The 19,991-nt window shown below is 47.8% G+C and overlaps 1 protein-coding gene across 1 annotated transcript in view; it reads right to left on the bottom strand.

The window, feature by feature from the left end:
• Positions 1-360: 360 nt before the first annotated feature.
• The window catches only part of dph1 (diphthamide biosynthesis 1), a 72,786-nt gene continuing 53,155 nt past the window's right edge, over positions 361-19,991 (bottom strand). Inside the window, exons 7-12 of the mRNA XM_076282190.1 lie at positions 19,909-19,977; positions 19,346-19,502; positions 16,124-16,224; positions 5,812-5,890; positions 2,284-2,418; positions 361-1,569 (exon numbers count right to left, since the gene is read on the bottom strand). Of these exons, the coding sequence (XP_076138305.1) occupies positions 1,483-1,569; positions 2,284-2,418; positions 5,812-5,890; positions 16,124-16,224; positions 19,346-19,502; positions 19,909-19,977 (628 nt within the window). The 3' untranslated portion in view covers positions 361-1,482. The remainder of the gene's footprint in view (positions 1,570-2,283; positions 2,419-5,811; positions 5,891-16,123; positions 16,225-19,345; positions 19,503-19,908; positions 19,978-19,991) is intronic.

Here is a 19,991-nt window from a genome sequence, read left to right as displayed (position 1 = left end):
CAAACAATGCACACCAAACAGTCAAGCAGCAACACATGAATTTCCATCCTCTTTGCACATCTCCAGTCGGCTTCATTACCACCAGACCAACGACCAGGACACAAAGTACAGGACATTATTCATTTTATTCAGAATGTCACAAATTAAGGAAAAAGGTATCAGACATGAGCTGGTATGTGCGTCTGTATTTGCAGGCTAAATTTCCTTAGTCACACAGACTGCCACAGACAGACAGACAGACAGAGAGACAGACAGAGAGACAGACAGAGAGACAGACAGACAGACAGACAGACAGAGAGAGAGAGAGAGAGAGAGAGAGAGACAGAGAGAGACAGAGAGAGACAGAGAGAGAGAGAGAGAGAGAGACAGAGACAGAGACAGAGACAGAGACAGAGAGAGAGAGAGAGAGAGAGAGAGAGAGAGAGAGAGAGAGAGAGAGAGAGAGAGAGAGAGAGAGACAGAGACAGAGACAGAGACAGAGACAGAGACAGAGACAGAGACAGAGACAGAGACACACACACACACACACACACACACACACACACACACTTGCTTAGTGGAAAGGCTTTCTCCTCACCGCAACACAAAAAGCTCCTTGGGCAACACACCACCAAAAAATGTTTAATTGATTGAATAAGCAATGCATCATTAATGCGCATGGTGCTGAGCTTTGAGGTTCAACAGCCCAAGGGCAGCCCATCGTGATTCAACAGACATGGAATCTAATAAGCTTGGCTGTGAATCTCCGAGGGTATGCCAGGAAGATCGGAGATCTCAGAGTTCCACTGGGTCTTTCAATTTTCACGTCATATAAAAAATAAAATAAAATAAAATAAAAACAGTCTTTTGATTTCTGTACTGAGACATCTGGATGGCCCAGGGCAAAATGTGAATGACATTTCCATTCTGTAGATTTAAGGACATTTTTTACTTCTTGTTTTATGCAGTGGTAAATGTCTTTTACAATACTCAAGGTCCAGTGTCTACTCAGCCTTTGGCTACTATAAAGAATATTTCAAAACGTCAAGAGTTTTGAAGTGTGGTTACATTTGCTTAAGCAATGAAAAAGGTGACTGAATGAAGGAAGCGATATACCCACAGGTTGTTGGAACAAGAATAACAGGGTGGCTCAGTAATCCTCCCTCTCTCTTTTCTCTCATCCTCCCCTCCCTCCCTCCCTCTCTCCCTCGCTCATACACACACACACCATACATGAAGTATGCAACAAAGGCATATTTTCCAACTGTGATACAGAGGGCCTTTTTGGCAATGTGTCTGTTGTTGTTACTGCTGTTATTGTTGTTGTTATTGTTGTCATTATCAAGGGAGAGACTGGCAGAGATCCACATTAACATCCTGTGACACGCCTTGACGATGTGCTCCGGCGCTCTGATTGGCTGGCCAGTCTCCTGCAGATGGGGAAGATAAGCCGTGGTTGGCTGCCGACATGGAAGAGAGCAGCAGCGCCGCTGCTTTGTCCGGTCATTCCTCCTGACAGCCACAGGGGGCGCTCTGGTCGCGTCCACAGGGCTTGGGCTCGGGAGGCTGCGATTCAGTCTGCCCACTCTTCTGGAAAAGCCAAGGGCAGAGATTCAGCACGCTAGAAAACACTACGCTTAAAATGACGCTTTCAACGAGCCCCACAAGAGAGAGCTGGGCTCTTCAGCTAACACTCCCAGAAAATAAAAGAAATGCTGAGCAACCAGCAACCACACATGCAAACAATATAGAAAATAGGGCAAGTAAATGGCTCTAAATTTTACATTTGGCCAGCAACTTTTTTATGAGACATGAGAATTACATTTGAGTGACACGGTCTCTCTCTCTCACTCACATACACACACATATGTGTCACCAGTGAGTGCTGTTGCATTATTCACGAGTTATCCACGTCAATTAAAAACCATCATAGCTTATAAAACCTTTCCCCCGACTGCATGGTAAGCAGTGCCGGGTGGCCTGGATGTTCTGCGTGTTCACACAAGAACACAACAGTGTCCTGACACCTCCGGAGTGCACTTACCCACAAGCCACAGAAGGTGTCTCCATAGTGATGCACTCAATCCCCACACATGCCTTCACTCCCCCTGTGCCCCCCCCCCCACCCACACACACACACACACACACACACACCTCCTACTGGGTTTATTGAGCTGTTAGGTTCTCAGGCACATCTGAATAAATTATATTTCCCACAACCTGCCCCCCCACCCCCCCTCCTTACCCATCCCTTCATCCCTTCATAAATGTACATGTGATTGTGTGCCGTGCCATGCCACGCACCTGGGTCTGTCGACGAGGGGGCCGCGCCGGTTGGTTGTCGGGGTGATTGGGGGCCCAGGGCCCCAGGCTCTGATTGGAGTAGAAGTCCATGGGGTAGACGTCCTGCCAGTCGGCCTGCTGCAGTGCCACGGCGGCCTGGGGGGGTGGGGGAATGGGGGGGGGGGGGCACAGGAGGTGCGGCACAGGGGGGAGGCACAGAAACAGTCAACGGCTAGGCTTCTGCTGATGGCAAAACAAACACATTCTGACAAAGATGTCGGCTGTATTAACAATCCAGCTGAATAAACACAGATCGAGAGCGTGCGAGAGGACAAGAAAGCAGAGAGATGGGTGGAGACAGAAAGACGGCATCAGAGGGTAAGAGACACTTACAAAGAAAGAGAGAGAGAGAGAGAGAGAGAGAGAGAGAGAGAACAACAGAGATAAAGAGAGCGGGAGAGGGGGCTTCTGGAAGGATCTGCAGCGGGGATGGCAGTCTGCTGATGAGTTGCCTGTGCCAGTCATGTGACGGGTAGCGCGGTGGTGGAGGGGGGCCAGTAATCACTGTGTGCTGAGAGGCGACAGCGAGCGACACCACCAGGGCTCCAACCAGAACAGACACGTGTCAAAACAAAAACGGACAGCGGGCAAAAACCCTACGAATGAGCAACCATCATCCTTTTCCTATTGACTGAGGACATCAGCAGACGAGCGCCGCCTGAGACGGTAACCGCAGGCGATTGCTGCCGTGGCGACTAACACAATAACCAAACACATCAACATACTCTGGGAGTAAGGGCCTAGAATGTAGGCTCTAATGCCACGCACTCCTACTGCGACCATTATCATTATAATTAATATGATGACCACTTTAACATCCCCTGTTTGTCTAAGCTCTAGGACATGGACTCCCTCTCCTTGTCTCAGGCAGCCAGGCAGACGTGCTGTATTCAATAACATTCCCGTCTGTCTGACACTGATCGTGAGCAGCGTTTGTCTATATTTCGCCAGCACTCGTGCTGTCACTGCGCAGTAAACACATGTTGCTATTGTTACGTGGGGACAGCTGGCAAAGCACTCTCCGCGCAGGACGCGACACTCTTATTTTGACGTTTTGTTATCCCTTGTTTGAGCTCATAAAAGGCCTCATAAAGCATTCTCTTTAGCTCTGTGCACAGTGTTATGTCTACCCGGTTTCCTGTGGCAAACTAGCTTCCTCCTTTCTCCGTTCAGTCTCTCTCTCACTCACACATTCTCCCTCTCTCCCTCCCTCCCTCTCTGATTCCTTCTCTTTCTAACTCAATCCCTCTCTCTCTCTACTCCCTCTCTCACTCTTTCACTCACTCAGTCTTCGTCCTGTTTCAAACGGCTTCTCTGCACTCCCCAGATTAAGCCGTACCTCTCCATCACTCCTTCATTAGTCTCTCCATCATCCCCTCCGTTTCTCCATCCCCTCCTCTCATCCCTCATGTGCCTCCTCTCTCTCTGTGCCTCTTACAGAGTTCTGGGGTGTAGTGTGTGTATGTGTGTGGGTATATATGTGTGTGTGTGTGTGGGGTGCTACTCACTGCTACTGTTAATCCCTACGCTGACAGGGGAGGCAAGTGTGTCTTATTGACTATAAATATAACATGAGACGCACTGAAAATAACCACTCTGCCTGCCTGCCCACCCTCTGCACCCCCCCCCACCACCACCACCACACACACTCACTCACACACACACACCCTCCCTCCATATAGTCTATGTCTCCGTTCCTCGTCTCTTCTAAATACCATTGAGAAATTGGGGACATACTGGGATATATTAGGGTGGAACACAGGATGGAAAAATTAATCTGCTTCCTGCTCAAGCATTCACTAGAGGTCTATGGTAAAATAATTCCCCTTATTCTTTGACATGAAAGTGGAAACAGAGACGCTGTGGAAATTGTCGAGCGCTTCTGGGACGGTGCCGTTTTTTTCGTGAGGTTCCTGACGTCGTCTACATTTCCATTTCTACAGCATTCTCCCTCGTGAGTGGCACAACCTGGGAAGAGATCGATTATTTCCTTCGCCAGGCCCGGCAGGCCCGCACCGGGGGTGTTGTTTGAGATGCCGCAAACGCGAGCGACTCCGAGCAATCACTGTCAAGTGTGCACAAAACATCAACATAAAGGCATAGAGGCATCATCAGACACAGACACAGTCAACGCTGCCTCCAAATTGCTTTCGCCAGACGAGTTTCGGAAATTTAGGGCTGGCATTTCAGCATACCTGCAATCTGCAAGGGAAAATAATACTTTACATGCCTAGAAACAAGATTTCTGAGCTCTGACTAACTATCAACGAACACAGTGGTCCAATGAATTAAGAGCAGCATACCTGCCTATATAGTCTTTTACACTGTGCCATGTGTCTATGCATCTACTGAATATTCATCGCATATTCAGGGCACTCCAAGGCCATTTTTCTACCAAGGTGGAAGGCCAGGACAGAAAAATCTAATTAGTAATTCCACAGCACCGTCTCATATTTCTGGGAGAAATCATTATACACATTCCTTAATGTCACTCTCGAATAATAAAAGACGCCTCTTATTATCTTTATGCCATTATGGGAGTACATATGATACCTAGGTGTTGAGAGCGGTGTTGTTTAAATCTAATTCTGGCTAAAAGGCTGGCATGAAATGAATGATTATGTGAGAGCACGCTGGTCCCTGGTGGCTGGAGGGGTGTGTGGAGGGGTGGGGTGGGGGCAGGTGAGTCATAAAGGCAGCAGCAGCAGTAGCAGCTGGAGGTGCAGCTTTACCGCCAGCAGGGGGAGCTGTTCCCCTACGGTCCAGTCAGACTGGGCCTGGCACGGAGGCCGCCATCTCCTCACTCTCACTGTCTCTGTCTCCTGCCTGCTGCTGTCTGAGTGTGGGCATGGGTGTGTGTGCCTGTGTGTGTGAGAGACACACACAAACACACTCAGGTTTGTGTTTGTGTGTGTGTGTTTCTGTGTGTGTGTACTCGTGAGGAAAAAAAGGGGGGCGAGAGAAAGCGAGCCTACCAGACAGCGACACCAGGTAGAGGAGAATGTTTTTTTTTATGCGAGTGTCTCGGGAAGACGACAGTTTTGTGCGTAAACAAGGCCGGCCGCAGCTGTAGGGGCGAGGAGATTTACTAACTCCTCTAATGCTTCCCCTGCTGGCAGACAGCAGCAGCAGCCAGCCCTGGAGTCTCTCTCTCTCTCTCTCTCTCTCTCTCATGCATCTGAGCTACACCGGCATAGGCAGAGAGATGGAGAGAGAGAGAGAGAGATGAAAATCTACATCTTCATGCAGAGGTGACTGAGCATGGAATGTGTGTATTGTATGTAAACTACAGAGCGCTTATAGAGGTGACGAGTGTGAATGTGTGTGTGTGTGTGTGTGAATTAGTATATATATATGAATTTATGATCAATTGTAAGGGCGTAATTCACTTCCTCCTCATGTGATGTGGAACATCAGACAGAACAGTGGTGTGTATGTGGGGTGGATGGGTGGTCTTGTCTGATGTGGACTTGTAAAGCACGCGTGTACCTCGTACGGAGACAGCAGGGGTTTGGAGAAAGCCGTGCCCCAATCGATGGACAGTCGAGGACAAGCGATCTGGACCCACCTATGGAGAGAGCGAGGGAGATAAACGAGTGAGAAAAAAAGAGAGAGAGAAAGATAAACTAGTGAGTGAGAGAAGAGGGAGGAAGGGAAAAGACACGGCACATTGGGGAGGCTGAGCACATCTCTGCCTGTGTTGCGAATGTGAATTTGTCTTTGCCTCTGTGTGTGTGTGTGTGTGTTGGTGTGTGTGTGTGCATGCGTGCGTGCCTGCATGTGTGAGTGAGTGTGTGTGTGCTTGTGTGTTTGTGTATGTGTGTGTGTGTGTGTGTGTGTGTACGCATGCGTGCATGCCTGTGTGTGTGTGTGCTTGTGTGTTTGTGCGTGTGTGTGTGTATACGCATGCGTGCGTGCCTGTGTTAGTGCGTGTGTGCGTGCGTGAGTGTGTTACATTGGTGTGCTGCACGGTCTCTTCCACAGCAATGCACCTGATACTTATGCTGCAGATATCGCTGTAGATTTGCACAGGCCTCATCAGATTAGGTTGCTATGAAGAGGCTGATCTGCTTGAAGGGGTTTCAGCCATTATCTGTGCACGACATGCGTAAACAAAGACCAGGGAGTGGGGAGGGAGGGAGGGATAGAGAGAGAGAGAGAGAGAGAGAGAGAGAGTGAAGGAGAAGTAGGATGGAGAGAGATACAGGAGAGACACGTGTGAGAGGGTGAGAGTGAGAGTAAGAAAATAAGGGATGAAATATATGGAAATGGGAGAAAGTGATGAAGGCAAAGAGATGACAAAGAGGTGGAGGACAGAGGGAGATGGACATTAAGATATGAGGAGCAGCCCACAATGCACACACAGCCAGAGAGGGGGAGAAGAGAGAGGGATGAAAGAGAGAAAGAGAGAGAGAGAGAGAGAGAGAGGGAGAGAGAGGGAGAGAGAGGGATAAAAGAGAGAGAGAGAGAGAGAGAGAGAGAGAGAGAGAGAGAGGGTGAGAGAGAGGGTGAGAGAGAGGAATAAATGAGAGAGGGTGAGAGAGAGAGGGATGAGAGGGAGAGAGAGGGTGAGAGAGAGAGAGAGGGATGAAAGAGAGAGCGAGAGGCATGAATATGAACCATAGAGGAGAAAGAGAGGGCAGAAGGAAAGAGCGAAAAAGGGAGGCCGAAACAATGAGAAACAGAGGTGGGGGCAGAGAGATAGAGAGATGGAGAGAGCGGCTGTAGAAAAAAAGAGCTGCACTGGCCCTGTCTCTATGGGGCTACCCTAGATATGAGCCTGAGGAGGGGGCACTGGAAGAAAGGAACAGAGGGAGAGAGAGAGAGGGACAGGGAAAGAGGCGATGGAGGGGAGAGGGAGAGAACAAGGGAGATGGAGAGAATCAGAGAGATGGATGTGTGGAGGGGAAGGAGAGAGCTGGAGAGAGACCAAGAAAGACGGGCAAAGGATGATAGTGAGTGAGTGAATGTGTGGATGTGTGTGTGTGTGTGTGAGAGAGTGGGAGAAAGAGAGAAAGAAAGCATGAGAGGGAGGTTGTGTGTGTGTGTGTGTAACAGAGGTAGGGGGAGAGGTGAGTGGAGTCTGGGGATCAGTCTAATGAGCAGCTGTGCTCCTGTCCGGTATGTGAGAGCGAGATCAGAGATCAGGCTCATAGGTGTATGCATATGAGGACAACACACACACAAGATATTTTTAGACCAGCCAACGCCTCATTCTTATTATTAGAAACGGCATCTTCTGCAGAAAACTATAGATTTCACTCCTGCAGATGATACACCAAGCACCGATAGGCAAAGTAGTCATTCTTGAAAAGAATTAGGTGTCTGTGGAGAGAGACCACTTCTTCTGCTGTATTACAGGTGGCATAGCTCTGAGATGAACACTAAGCTCTATGTGCATCACATGGGCTTGGCTCATTCTCGAGATTCCCTGTTTGTGAAATGGTACATCAGCCTTGAAAAATGTCTCCATCTGCTAGGCCTTTTTCAGACAGACAAGTTTTTCCTGTGAATAATAATTGCAGAACACGAGGGACATGCTTACTGTAAAGAAGTGAGATTTTAAAAAAAATATTTATCCCTTCTTTTGAAACAGTGGGAAAAAAAACAAGGTCGGCTTAGCTGGTTGGGGAAAAAAAGTTCAACATACAAAGACTGAGAAAGTAGTCTCAGTGTGGTGCTCTGTGTCTCCAGCTTCTTCTTCTGCTCCTTGTGCTCGCTCTCCCTCTCTCTGCTTTTGCACTCTCCCACTCAGTTTCCTTCTTTGTAACAGCATGTCTTATATCACAGCCGCTTGAACTTCAGAATTGATTGGGGCTTCACCTAAACCACTTGGAACAGTCCATTCCTCTCCTCTCCACCTCTCAATCCCTCTCTCTCTCTTTCTCTCGCTCTCTCTCAAAATATTCCTCCCCCTCAGGCCCTTCCACCCCTGGTCGTTTTCTCTCTTTAATATTCCTTCAATACTTCTTTTTTTTTTTTAATTTCCACCAAAACAAAAAGAGCTCGGCATTAATATTCCGATTATAATTTCGTGCCAGCTGACTCAAATTCTCCTGAGAAAAACGACTCTTCCTCTTCCTCGCGGCTGCGGCCGGCTCATTCCGGCCCCGGCACGTGGGACTGACCTTTAGATAAGCATGGCCATTATTCAGATTACACACACCATTAGCACATACATGTGTACAAATGGCCTTGCCAAGCAAAGGAGCCGGGGCTGCTGAGCTGGAGCCCCCTTATTAAGAGGGGAGGAGGCAGAGCTCAAGGAGTGAAGGGGGGGGGGGGACTCTTATCAGCGTGACACCGTCTCAGGATCAGGTAGGCTGTGCGCCCACAGAGGTGTCCCTGTAAACGGACCAGACAGAGACAGGAAGAGAGAGAGGGAAGGGGGGGGGGGGAGTAGACAGAACACAGAACACGTAACACACAGTAGGGAGAAAGGGATGAAGGAGAAAGGAGGTTAACGGAAAGACAGAAAGAGGGAAGGGAGAGAGAAAAAGAGAGAGAGACGGAGAGAGAGAGAGACAGAGAGAGAGAGAGAAGATGGAAAAAGTCAGAGAGGGGACTGATAGGAGGAGAGGCCCTTCTCAGAGGGAGATAGCAGATTGGAATAGGATGCCTGGGGGTGGTGTGCAGACGCGGGGCTTGGCAGGCGGGTGGTGGGGTGAAGGTGGTGGTGGGTGGGGGGGTTACACTAATATTAACTCCAGCGCCACAGTGCCGTGGCCCCACAAACAGACGCTCCGCTGCTCTGGGAGCTGGGAGTGCTCCGCGCGCCACCAAATTCAATTTAGCCAGCGCATCGGTGGCGGCATCGGCCCCGCGGACTAGCTCACGGGGCAGGAGGGACGTGGATGAAGATGCGCATCCCCACTCCCCTCCTCGGGTCTCTAACGTGTCCTGATGTCTCTCTCTCTCCCTCTCTCTCTCTCTCCTTCTCCCTCTCCCTCTGCGCTCATGTGCTCATCTATTCGATCTGCTCGTTTCTCTAGCAGTAGGGGGAGATGAGGAGATGCCAGAGTGCTACTGCTCTACTCGAGTGCACTGGCATATGATACGAGAGAGAGAGAGAATGAGAATGAGAGTGTGTGTGTGTGAGTGTGAGTGTGTGTGAGTGTGAGTGTGAGTGTGAGTGTGAGTGTGAGTGTGAGTGTGAGTGTGAGTGTGAGTGTGAGTGTGAGTGTGAGTGTGAGTGTGAGTGTGAGTGTGAGTGTGAGTGTGAGTGTGTGTGTGTGTGTGTGTGTGTGTGTGTGTGAGAGAGAGAGGACAACTCTATGAAGCCCTGATGAAGACTCTCTCCAGCTGTGCGTCCACTGACAGATCGGGGAAGGTGAAGGGAGGATGACCCCTGTGTGAGGCACGTGAAGCAAACGAGTGAATGAAAAAGAAAGAAAGAAAGAAAGAGAGATAGAGGGAAAGAAAGAGAGGAGGGGAGCCCAACAGTGAGACAGACCACATGGCCGCGTGTGTGTAGCGCGTAACCTGCCCTCACAGCCCTGGTGTGCTCGACACACTCCACATCTGTCCACACTTCCACCACTGAGACGCCAAGCAAGGGCGGGAGAGGGAGAGGGAGGGAGAGAGAGAGAGAGAGAGAGAGAGAGAGAGAGAGAGAGAGGCCAGACTGCCTTTGAACAATCTAATCGGACCTGCCTCAGTGCAGCACAATTAACCTTTAATACTGCAGGAAATGAGCTTAAATCCCACCCAGCCGCCACACTATAGTGTAATTAAATTAAAACATGTAATTACAGCGCGCCTTAAATAATGTAGAGCAGGCGTGTGGTGTTGATGATAATGAACACACTGTGTGTGTGTGTGTGTGTGTATGTGTGTGTGGTGTAAAGCAAGGAAGACCTCTCTCCCTTTATGATGGTTTTTAGTGTGGTGCTGACTATTTGCGATGCTGTTAAGATAAGTGCTTAGAGTGAGCGGAGCTGTGCTGTAGTTGAAAGCCTGGGGGTGAGAATAATTACGCACGCTAAAGTGTTTCCTAATTGTTTCTTTTCGATGCTTGAGTGTGTGTGTGTATGTGTGTGTGTGTGTGTGTGTGTGTGTGTGTGTGTGTGTGTGTAAATATGCCACCATATTTGGAGTAGGTGTGTGTGTGAGGGGGTACGGGGGAGGATCTGTTTCAGTGTGTGGGCAACAACCACTCCACACACACAAACACAAACACACTTACTGTACACAGACAGGCACTGCACAGACACACACACACACACACACACACACACACATTTTCGATTTTGAAATTCAGTGCCCACAGGTGCTGACTGCCCTGTGAGTCAAGTCCAAAGATCCCGCAGAAGTTGTGTTCACAGGTGAGCCCGGCGCTGTTCTCCGCTGTGCTCCCCCTCTCCTGCATCAGCAGCAGCAGCAGCAGCAGCGTGCGTCACGCGGGTCTCTCAGCTGACCGCGGGGCATTCCCAGCCACTTTGAGATTTATTTACACATCACATGATCGATGGGCGAGCGGAGGAACGGTCCCAAAAAACAGCTTTCTGAACAAATGGAATAGAGGCATGAAACAGAGGGGAGCTTTTCAACCTCCCGACCCTCAACACACACACACACACACACACACACACACACAATACACACACACTCCTGTCAGAGCAGCACCGGGCCTTTGGACTGCAGTACACGCTGAGCAGGAGCCTGAGGCCTTTGTGGGTGTCCGCAGCCCAAGGACACAGCCATTATTCTACTCATGGAGCCGACACATGTAAGACACCCACACTCACTCACACACACGGTCACTTGGATTCAAACACACACCGAGTGGTTAAGGGTCTTTCACGGTCCACGCTCACACACATTCACTCACACGCAGAGACACCCACACACCAGTCAGTGGGCAAGGACCCCTTTCACGCTCCATCAGTTGAGACACCTCATCACCGCCCGCAACACACACACACACACACACACACACACACACACACACACACACACACACACAGAGTTACGGTGCGGCTGACTGTTACCGCTAAAGATTATTGAGACAAATGATACAAACGAAGCAGACGTAATTCACAAGCACGGCTTACATTTGCACACGCCAACATAACCTTCCACAACGCATCCGTGACCGGTACAAGAGAAACTTCCTTGGGACACTTGGCAAACACTTCCCAAACACATACAATGAGAGGAAACACTCACGTTGCCGTGGCGCTGACTTCCTGGTTCGGAAGATGGGGAATGGGCCCGACAAAAAGTCAGGAGGGACATTTGTGTGAGGGGAGGTCCGAAACAGGCAGGGGCCAAGTGTGTGGGATGAGAGGGGTGTTGAGCCTTGGAGGGTGTTGTGAATATTTATGGTGTTTAAGAATTATGTATAATGAGTGTCATTTGATAAAACTGTTGGTAGCAGTGTTGGGAATGTCTATGGGGTTATGTAAACAGAGAAGTTATATTTTTCTAGATAATTGATTAGGGGAGATGGATAGTGGGTTATATACGTGGCCAGAATAGTCTGTAGGCAGAAGGGTCTGTGGTCAACCTATAGTTATGTTTGCAGACAAGCATATTGGGTCCATTGAAAGCTAGAGTGGAGAATTGGTATTTGATTATTGAAGTTATTGAGTCGTTATTAATTGAAATTTATTGTGAGGTTTTTTTTGGTTATTTTTTTCTACTCGACTGGTATATCTGCCGGGTGCCAAGGTAAATAAAAACTGTGCCATTTCCCGAATCTGAGACACTGCCTCCAGTTTTCTCTACCACTGCAAGGCCAGCCCAGCAACACACACACACACACACACACACACACACACACACACACACACCGCCCCCCACACACACACACCCACAGTAGAGCTTAGATCGGGCCCAAAAAATCAAGCCCGACCCTACCCGAGCCCGTGCACATTGTGCCCGAGCCCGACCCGGCCCGACACGTTAACTGTAATTATGAGCCCGAGCCCGATTTAAACCCGACATTTTTTAAATACGTGGGCCATTATAACTGACGTTCTCAACTAATTCCGAGCTGTTTGAGCTACAGAAATCCGTTTAGAGGACATTGAGAGGACAAAAGAGGACATTGAAGGCTGGCTATCATTATTTATGCCATGGCAAGCCTGCTTCATGTTCATCTTAAAGTATTTTTGCTGTCATAGGTGAACATCGTGCGCACTTAATGCACGCAACAAAGCATACCTGACAAATGCATACCTCTGACTTTTCTCCAAACTTCCTCGAAGTTATTTCTCCTGTTTTCATTTTGTTTCTTTACATCTTCAAGCTTCACGTTGCACTTAAGCTACACAATACAGCACAGCAGGCCCGGTGTGATGTGTGCGAGTGGAGAAGCTGCGCATGACACTTGTTGCGCAGATGACATTACAATTGACGTTTTGTAACTCTGAGCCTAACTTATTTAACTTTGTATACACTTGTTACTTAGGCCTACTTTGATAAATATAAAATATTTCTGAGTCTGACTATGGCATAGCTTTAGCTCCCCACCCAAGTAGGCTAATGATTAGAAAGAAAAAAAAAAGCAAGCTTGATCAACGACCCGGCCCGGCTCGGCCCGAGGATAGTGGCTGGAAATATCGGCCCGACCCGGCCCGCGGGTCAGGTCGGGTCAAGTTCGGGCTCGGGCAGAGAATCTAAACTCTAACCCACAGCCCATCTAATGGGGATGTGCGACAGGTAGACACATGGAGTGCTGCAGCACCCTAGCTCAGAGTCAGCGGGGGGCCTCCGTGCAGCCCAGCTCGGTGAGAGCACCCAGCTGATGAGATCAGAGGTGTGGGGTGGGTGCCGTGCCAGGGCAGGGGTACGGGGAGGCTGAGATCTAACACGACATACAGGCATCATGGGCACAGATTTAGAAGGGCACAGCTGATGAGGCTGGCCTCCTCCACAACCATCCCTCCATTTCCACTCCTTTCTTTCTTTTTTCCTTTGTCACACCTCAGCACTCTGCCTCCCTCTCTCTCTTCCTCCGCACGCAGACCTCCTCTTCTCAGCTGAGTCTCTCCTTCCTCCTCCACAGGGGGTAGGGCTGCTCATTACCTCACAGTGAAAGGCTGATGGGTAGCAGTGTGTATCTGTGTGCAATATGTGTGCGTGTCTTTCTTGTGTGTGTGTGTGTGTGTGTGTGTGTGTGTGTGTGTGTGTGTGTGCATTTGTGAAGTGTCAGTGTGTGCATGAATGTGTGTGTGCGTGCATTGGTGTTTGTAAAGAGTCTGTGTGTGTGTGTGTGTGTGTATGTACCAGAGTTTCCGCTAGAAAAAAATGGTGCCGGTCAAAGTGACCGGTAGAGATTTCGTTTTCCGGACATTTTAATGATATGCCGGTCAAAGATCCTATTATCCCTTCTTAATTAGTCAAACTGAGGAAAACTGGAGACAGGCTATGTAGCTTAAATAATGACATAATCTGTATAGAATGCAACATGTTCATTAGCCTAACTTAAACATGCCTAACAAGATCTAGCCAGTATCTTTTCATGGACAGCAAGAGTCCGCTTCCTTCGTTGTTTTAAAAAGGCTACGTTGTTTGTTGCTGCTACCCACGTTATCTCAGTGGTGACTGTTTAACTTGCACAGATGTGCACAAGAATGAGCGCTCAAACCACTACCCCCTAATGCTATGCCTCTTTATTTGATAACAATAAATTAAGAAATGTGTCCTATTCTGGGAAATGTTTAGTTTCTTTTTCTTTCGGCCGCGGTTTAATGATACCGTTTAATTGTGCCAGAAATTATCCGCGGACCAGTAATCGCCTCGTAGCCTGGCCTTGGCCTGTCTACGTACTTCCGGTCGATTTATTCGAAGTCAGAGAGTCTGGTTTCCAGGCTAATCGCCTCGTCGAGGAGGCCCTAACCCTGCAGATCATAGACAGAGAACGCATAAACCTACTGTATGCTTTGGGTAAAGAACACTTTGCATGTCCAATGTACACAAAGAATGACAGTGTCTTGGAGCGGCCGCACTCCCCGCAACTCCACTTCCAATGTCACTGATTCCGACAGATACGCCCGACACTTCTGCTTTTTATCTGGTGGTGGTGGAGTTGACCGGACATCTGAGGCTTCAGACGTTACCAATTTATCATCATCCATTGCGTCTGGCCTCTGAAAAAACGTTTAAGGCTAGTCTGCCTGGGCCTGGCCATGTTTGAACCGCCTCTCATTTGTTCGTTGTTTAACATGGACGTTTTAAGCATGCGCTTCCTATTTGAAATGCAGCATAGGTTATGCGTGTTGTTTAATAACTTTCAAACGGTAGAGCCTGTTCATTTAAAAACATAGCCAGAGGACGTATAGGCTTAGGCCTACATATTAAGGCTTATTCTAAAATTCAGATTGCGTTAGGGGACGGGATTATTAGCCAATTTCAATCGGACAATTTGACCGGAGAGATTTAATTTAGTCGGACATTTCATTTTTTTTTCGCCCAATGTCCGGTAATTACCGGACAACGGAAACCCTGGTATGTACGTGTAATATATGTCTGTGTGTGTACGTGAAATGTGTCTGTGTGTGTGCACGTGTGTGCGCACGTGCGTGTGTGTGTTTGTGAAGTGTCTGTGAGTGCATGAGTGTGTGTGCTTTGGTGTTTGTAAAGAGTCTGTGTGCACGCTTGTGTGTGTGTGTGTGTGTGTGTGTGTGTGTGTGTGTGTGTGTGTGTGTGTAGGTGTAATATGTGTCTGTGTGTGTGTGTGTTAGTCCCGCACCCGCCCGGTCCCGCAATAATTGTACACACATGTGTGCGGGACGCGTGCGCGCGCGTTCGTGTGTGCGTGCGTGTGTTCGTGTACGTGTAATACGTGTCTGTGTGCATTGGTGTTTGTAAAGTGTCTCTGTGTGTGTCTGTGTGTGCGTGTCTGTGTGTGTGTGCGTGTGTGCATGTGTGCATGTGTGTGTGTGTGTGTGTGAGTGAGAGGTGGAAAGTGAGCCCAGAGACATGTCACCGCGTCCACGGGCCTCTCGAGAGATTGCACCAGCACCACTCGGAGACTCCTCAGCCAGCTGACCCTCAGTGACCCTTCAGTGAAGGGCCACTTTTTACCTGACTGACTGACTGCAAGTGCGCTTCACCAGGCCAGTCTAAACACTCAACTCTCCTGTCGCCGTTTTCATTACAGAAGGCTCGAAGTTTGTGTGGCCGTTTGTGTAGGCAGCTTAGCGGACTCGTCACATTGGTGGTCACACAACCTGCTGGGCTCCCAAAGAGACGTAGGTGGACACGTGTGACATTTACATCTATTGGAGAACCATCTATCTATGGTGAAGATCTGACCTTAGGCCACCAAGAGAATTGTTATTCATGACATACACATTCACAGCAACAAAACTAATATAAAGGTGCAAGAACATACATATGTATTGTCCATATGGTATCAACAATACCAAAATATTTATTTTCCTAGTTCTTCTTTGTTGATTTTGTTGAAGTCCTTTGAGATGACTCACAGTTTTCATTTTCCATTGTTCGTTCCCATGTCAACAAAATGCTTTTGAAAAGAGCTACAATGCGCCAAGAAACTTTTGGCTTGGCCTTTCATTTCCTACTGATATAATGCTGTGATGTAATGCCAGTTTCTATGGCTATAGCAAACCACGCGACCCAGCTCTTGTTTCCATGCCATATGGCCATGTAACAACGAGATACCCAATTATAAGCATTCTGGAGGGGAAACAGGTAGGGGCGACATTGCAGAGAAGTCATCTATTATTATTTGGTAAGATCGGCTTTCTATTTCTAAACTATTTTTGTCCAGAGAACACTAACCGCTGGGCCTGAGATTGTGTGTGTGTGTGTATCTGAAGGGACTCACGCATCCACATCTGCCATCAGCTGCAGCTTGCTCGGGAAGATCTCAGACAGCAAAACCCTGGTGAAAGACCTGCCATGGGCCTCCAGCTTGGACTCCAGGTGCTAAATGGAGAGATGGAGTGATGGAGAAAGAAAGATATATGTTTTACCTCCATCTATTTATCCTTTTTCCATTCTTTTGTATTTCATTGTTTTACATATTTGTTAGTTGTATTTTTTTTTATTTTATGTATGTTTTGTAAGTATTAGTGATTCATAACAGCAGCATTAGTTTTATTATTTATGTCTGTACATGTTTTGACAACAAGAACTCTTGTTGTGTCAATAAAGCCTGCAAGTGAAAACTGAAGAGAGACAGTGAGAAAAACAGAAAAAAGAGAGAAAGAAAGAAAGAGAAAGAGAGAGCGAGAAAGAGAGAGCGAGGGGGAGCCAGAGAGAAGGTGGGAGGACTGAAGGAGGGGATGGTCATAAGGCTTTGAACATATTTTGCCTAAAGGCAGTTGATGTGATTCACTTAATGTTTGACCTCACCACATATACACACATGCACAAATGACCACACGCGCACACGCACACACACACGCACACACACACGCGCACGCGCGCACGCGCACACGCACACACACGCACACACACACGCACACACACGCACACACACACACAAACACACGATCAACACTGAGCTGTAGAAAGGAATAAGGTAGCTGCTGCAGTCGGCTGCTCTCCTTCAACTCACTAATTACACACCCTCTACTTTATAACCCCTCTCTCTCTCTGAGTAAGTCAGGCATGTGCAAATACATGCCCCCCCCCCCCAACCCCCCCAAAATAAGATCAATGGGTAGCCCAGTTCAGCAAGATAAAGGAGTGTGCCGCCACGCACCAGAATTGCCCTTTGAAGTGTGAAGCCCAGTGGAGCAGGAATATTACCCCACGAAAATCTCCAGACATCACTGAGGGAAAGTACTAGGTGAATGGCTGGCTTCAAAGGAGGCAGGAGTTTGCCAAATGTAAGCGGATAGGGATTTTTTCCTCCCTCCTTTACTACACTCCATGCTCCTACAAAAATACACGGGCAGATTCGTCGCGATTATCCCGCCCCATCTTGGTAGCAGTGAGACAACGCGACACCGATCCGCTTCCACGCACACACACCACCTCAAGCAACGCCCCGCTTAACCACCTCTGCATCTTTTAAATACCATCCAACGCGTACCGTAAATGTCTTACGAAGGTGTGTGGGTGTGTGTGTGTGTGTGTGTCTGTGTGTGTGTGTGTGTGTGTGTGTGTGCGGGGCTGTAAATATATGAAAATGAATTCCCATTTCAGATTAGACGCTGGAAAAAAAAAATCATTTCCATTTGGAGATGTGAGTTGGGCCCCAGATATGTGACACAAACTTGACAGGAACTAATGCCTCATTCTGCTACATCATCACCCAGCCCATTCGATGGGACTGCCTAATGGGATGCATGCAAATCCACAGTGAGACACAGGCTACAAAGAGTTTTCCCGGGGAATTACTTTATCTTCATCTCTCTCCTTCTCCTTCATTCCCCCCTGTCTCTCTCCCTCTCTGTCTCGATTTCTCTGTCTCTGTCTCTCTCTCTCTCTCTGTCTCTCTCCCTCTCTCTCTCTCGCTTTCTTGTCTTGCTGACTCTCCCTCTAGCAGTCTCTGGAAGAGGAATTCTTCCAGGTTTCGTCAGAATGACAGGGAAAAGCTCGGTATTGGCTTACAAATCTCATTTGACAGCACAACCGGGGAGTTGCTGGAAATCTCCATGTCTCAGTCTCATGCTCTGTGCATACCAATTAAGAGGAGAGGAGATGAAGAGACCACGGAGAGAGAGAGAGAGAGAGAGAGAGAGAGAGAGAGAGAGAGAGAGAAAGAACGAAAGAGAGGAGAGATAGGGAGAGAGAGAAAGAACGAAAGAGATGTTTGGTGGGAGAGTGAGGGGAGCATCTTTAAGAACCTAAGACAAGGGAGACAAGAGTGTGGCTGGAGGAGTGCAGATGACAGGGAAAAGGACTCTGGGACACAGAGAGACTGAAGGGCCACGCAATGTCTTCCTCCAGCAGCCTCACAAGCAGGTGATCAATCGACCCCAGCTGGCACCTTTCCCACAACAGATAAATGCCACACAGCCTTAAGAGAGAGAGAGAGAGAGTTTGTGTGTGTGTGTGTGTGTGTGTGTGTGTATGTATATATATATATAGAGTTGTGACTCAACATTGGCCACCCGAGATTAGACACCGTATGGATTTATATGACTCATCTCTCATTTGGCCTCAAGAAATAGGGTATGTTTCAGGGTATGTTTTTTACAGAGTGTGTGTAAGCATTAAGTGTTTGTTTGATATATACTTGTAAAAATCACTATTAAAATGTCTTCACTTAGTACCACTAAGCACTCTTGGAGACTTCTAAAGCACCATCCCTTGAAGCACTCTTCAGAACATTTTACCATCCATTACGCCAATCAAACATTTATGGTTCTACGACATCAAGGATCATAATGAGTAGGTTTTTATGATCCGTGTTCCTGTTCCTGACTAATGTTTCACACCACCGGATTCACGCCCAGCAATCTCTCACCGACTCACTTCTCACCGCACCTTGCTCCCCTGCCGCAACGAGAAACAACAGAAAACGGCGGCTGTTTATTGTGTGGATGCTTGAGTATGCTTCCTGCATCGCATATGTGAACACGCATAATGGAAATGTCAAACTAGCTATTGTACCTGTTTAACCTTTAAAAATGGTTTGCATATATAAAGTGACGCCAACCTGCATTTTTATTTGGTGTCACAACCATGACCTTAACGTTGTTAGTGTCTCACTCTGGTAGGAGAGTTCCAGGAGGACTCTGCTTGGCTTCCCCCGACCCCCCGGTACATTCTTCCATTCGAACTAAATGGGCGAACTAGACATGTTGTGAGAATCCCACAGAAACCCATCAAAGCCAGTTGCTATTAACAGGAGACACCACTTGACACACCACTACATGCCTCAAGACACACAGCTATTGCATTATCGGTGTTCAACATTTAATAAGTCCATTACCAGGTATCTAAGAACAACTTAGGAGAGCACTACACCAAACTACTTCTCAAAGCTGTAGCAGTTCTCACCTAATTAGCATGTAACAGGATTCACTTATTTGCCAAATGATATTAAGTCATAAATCCTGTTGCAGCGGCATGGTTAGAAGTTCAACGTTACCTCAAGGATCTTGGGGTTGCCCTGGCGACCAAGGGTACCCAGGATCAGGCCCCATCTTTGGGCTGTGCGGGCTTTGGCAATGGCCTCCAGCCTGGCGGCCCGCATGGCCTGGTGGTCGTAGTACTCTCGTGAGAAGACTTTGCTGTAAGGGTCATACCTACAGGCATGACAGGGATGCTTTTAAAAAATAATAACAATAATAATAATAATAAAAAACTGCTGGCCTTGTATCGCATTTTATTACTGTGGAAAATTAGATTAAGCATTCTAATTTAAGCTCATCTCAAGGCTAGGGACTTGGGAGGGAGAGTCCTTGAATCTCCTCAATAATTTATTGGAGAAAAAAAAGCAAGGCACATGGCAAAGCCTTTTCTAAGTTCTAAGAACAGCCTTTACAAAAATCTGCACCCTTGAGAGATGAGGATTTCGAGATTGTCAAAGCATCTTAACATTTTCTACCCCCATTTCAGCATTTTGGAAATCATATAAAAAGAAACCCAAATGAACGTTAAAGTCAAAGGAAGAGAGAGAGAAAAAAAAAACATGACATGTAAATTCATTACCTGTAGGCTGGTATATCTGGGTTGGCAATCATAATAGACTCGAGGTGAAATCTTCCATCTCCAAGATAACTGAAAAGAATAAA

This window comes from Alosa pseudoharengus, unplaced genomic scaffold (assembly GCF_046254945.1).
Source record: "Alosa pseudoharengus isolate Yale_2024_CS ecotype anadromous, Long Island Sound unplaced genomic scaffold, YU_APseudo_1.1 YU_APseudo_1.1_scf_13, whole genome shotgun sequence".
Lineage (NCBI taxonomy): Eukaryota > Metazoa > Chordata > Actinopteri > Clupeiformes > Clupeidae > Alosa > Alosa pseudoharengus.
Note: the sequence above shows the minus strand (reverse complement) of the source record. Positions and strands in the feature narration are given on the sequence as shown.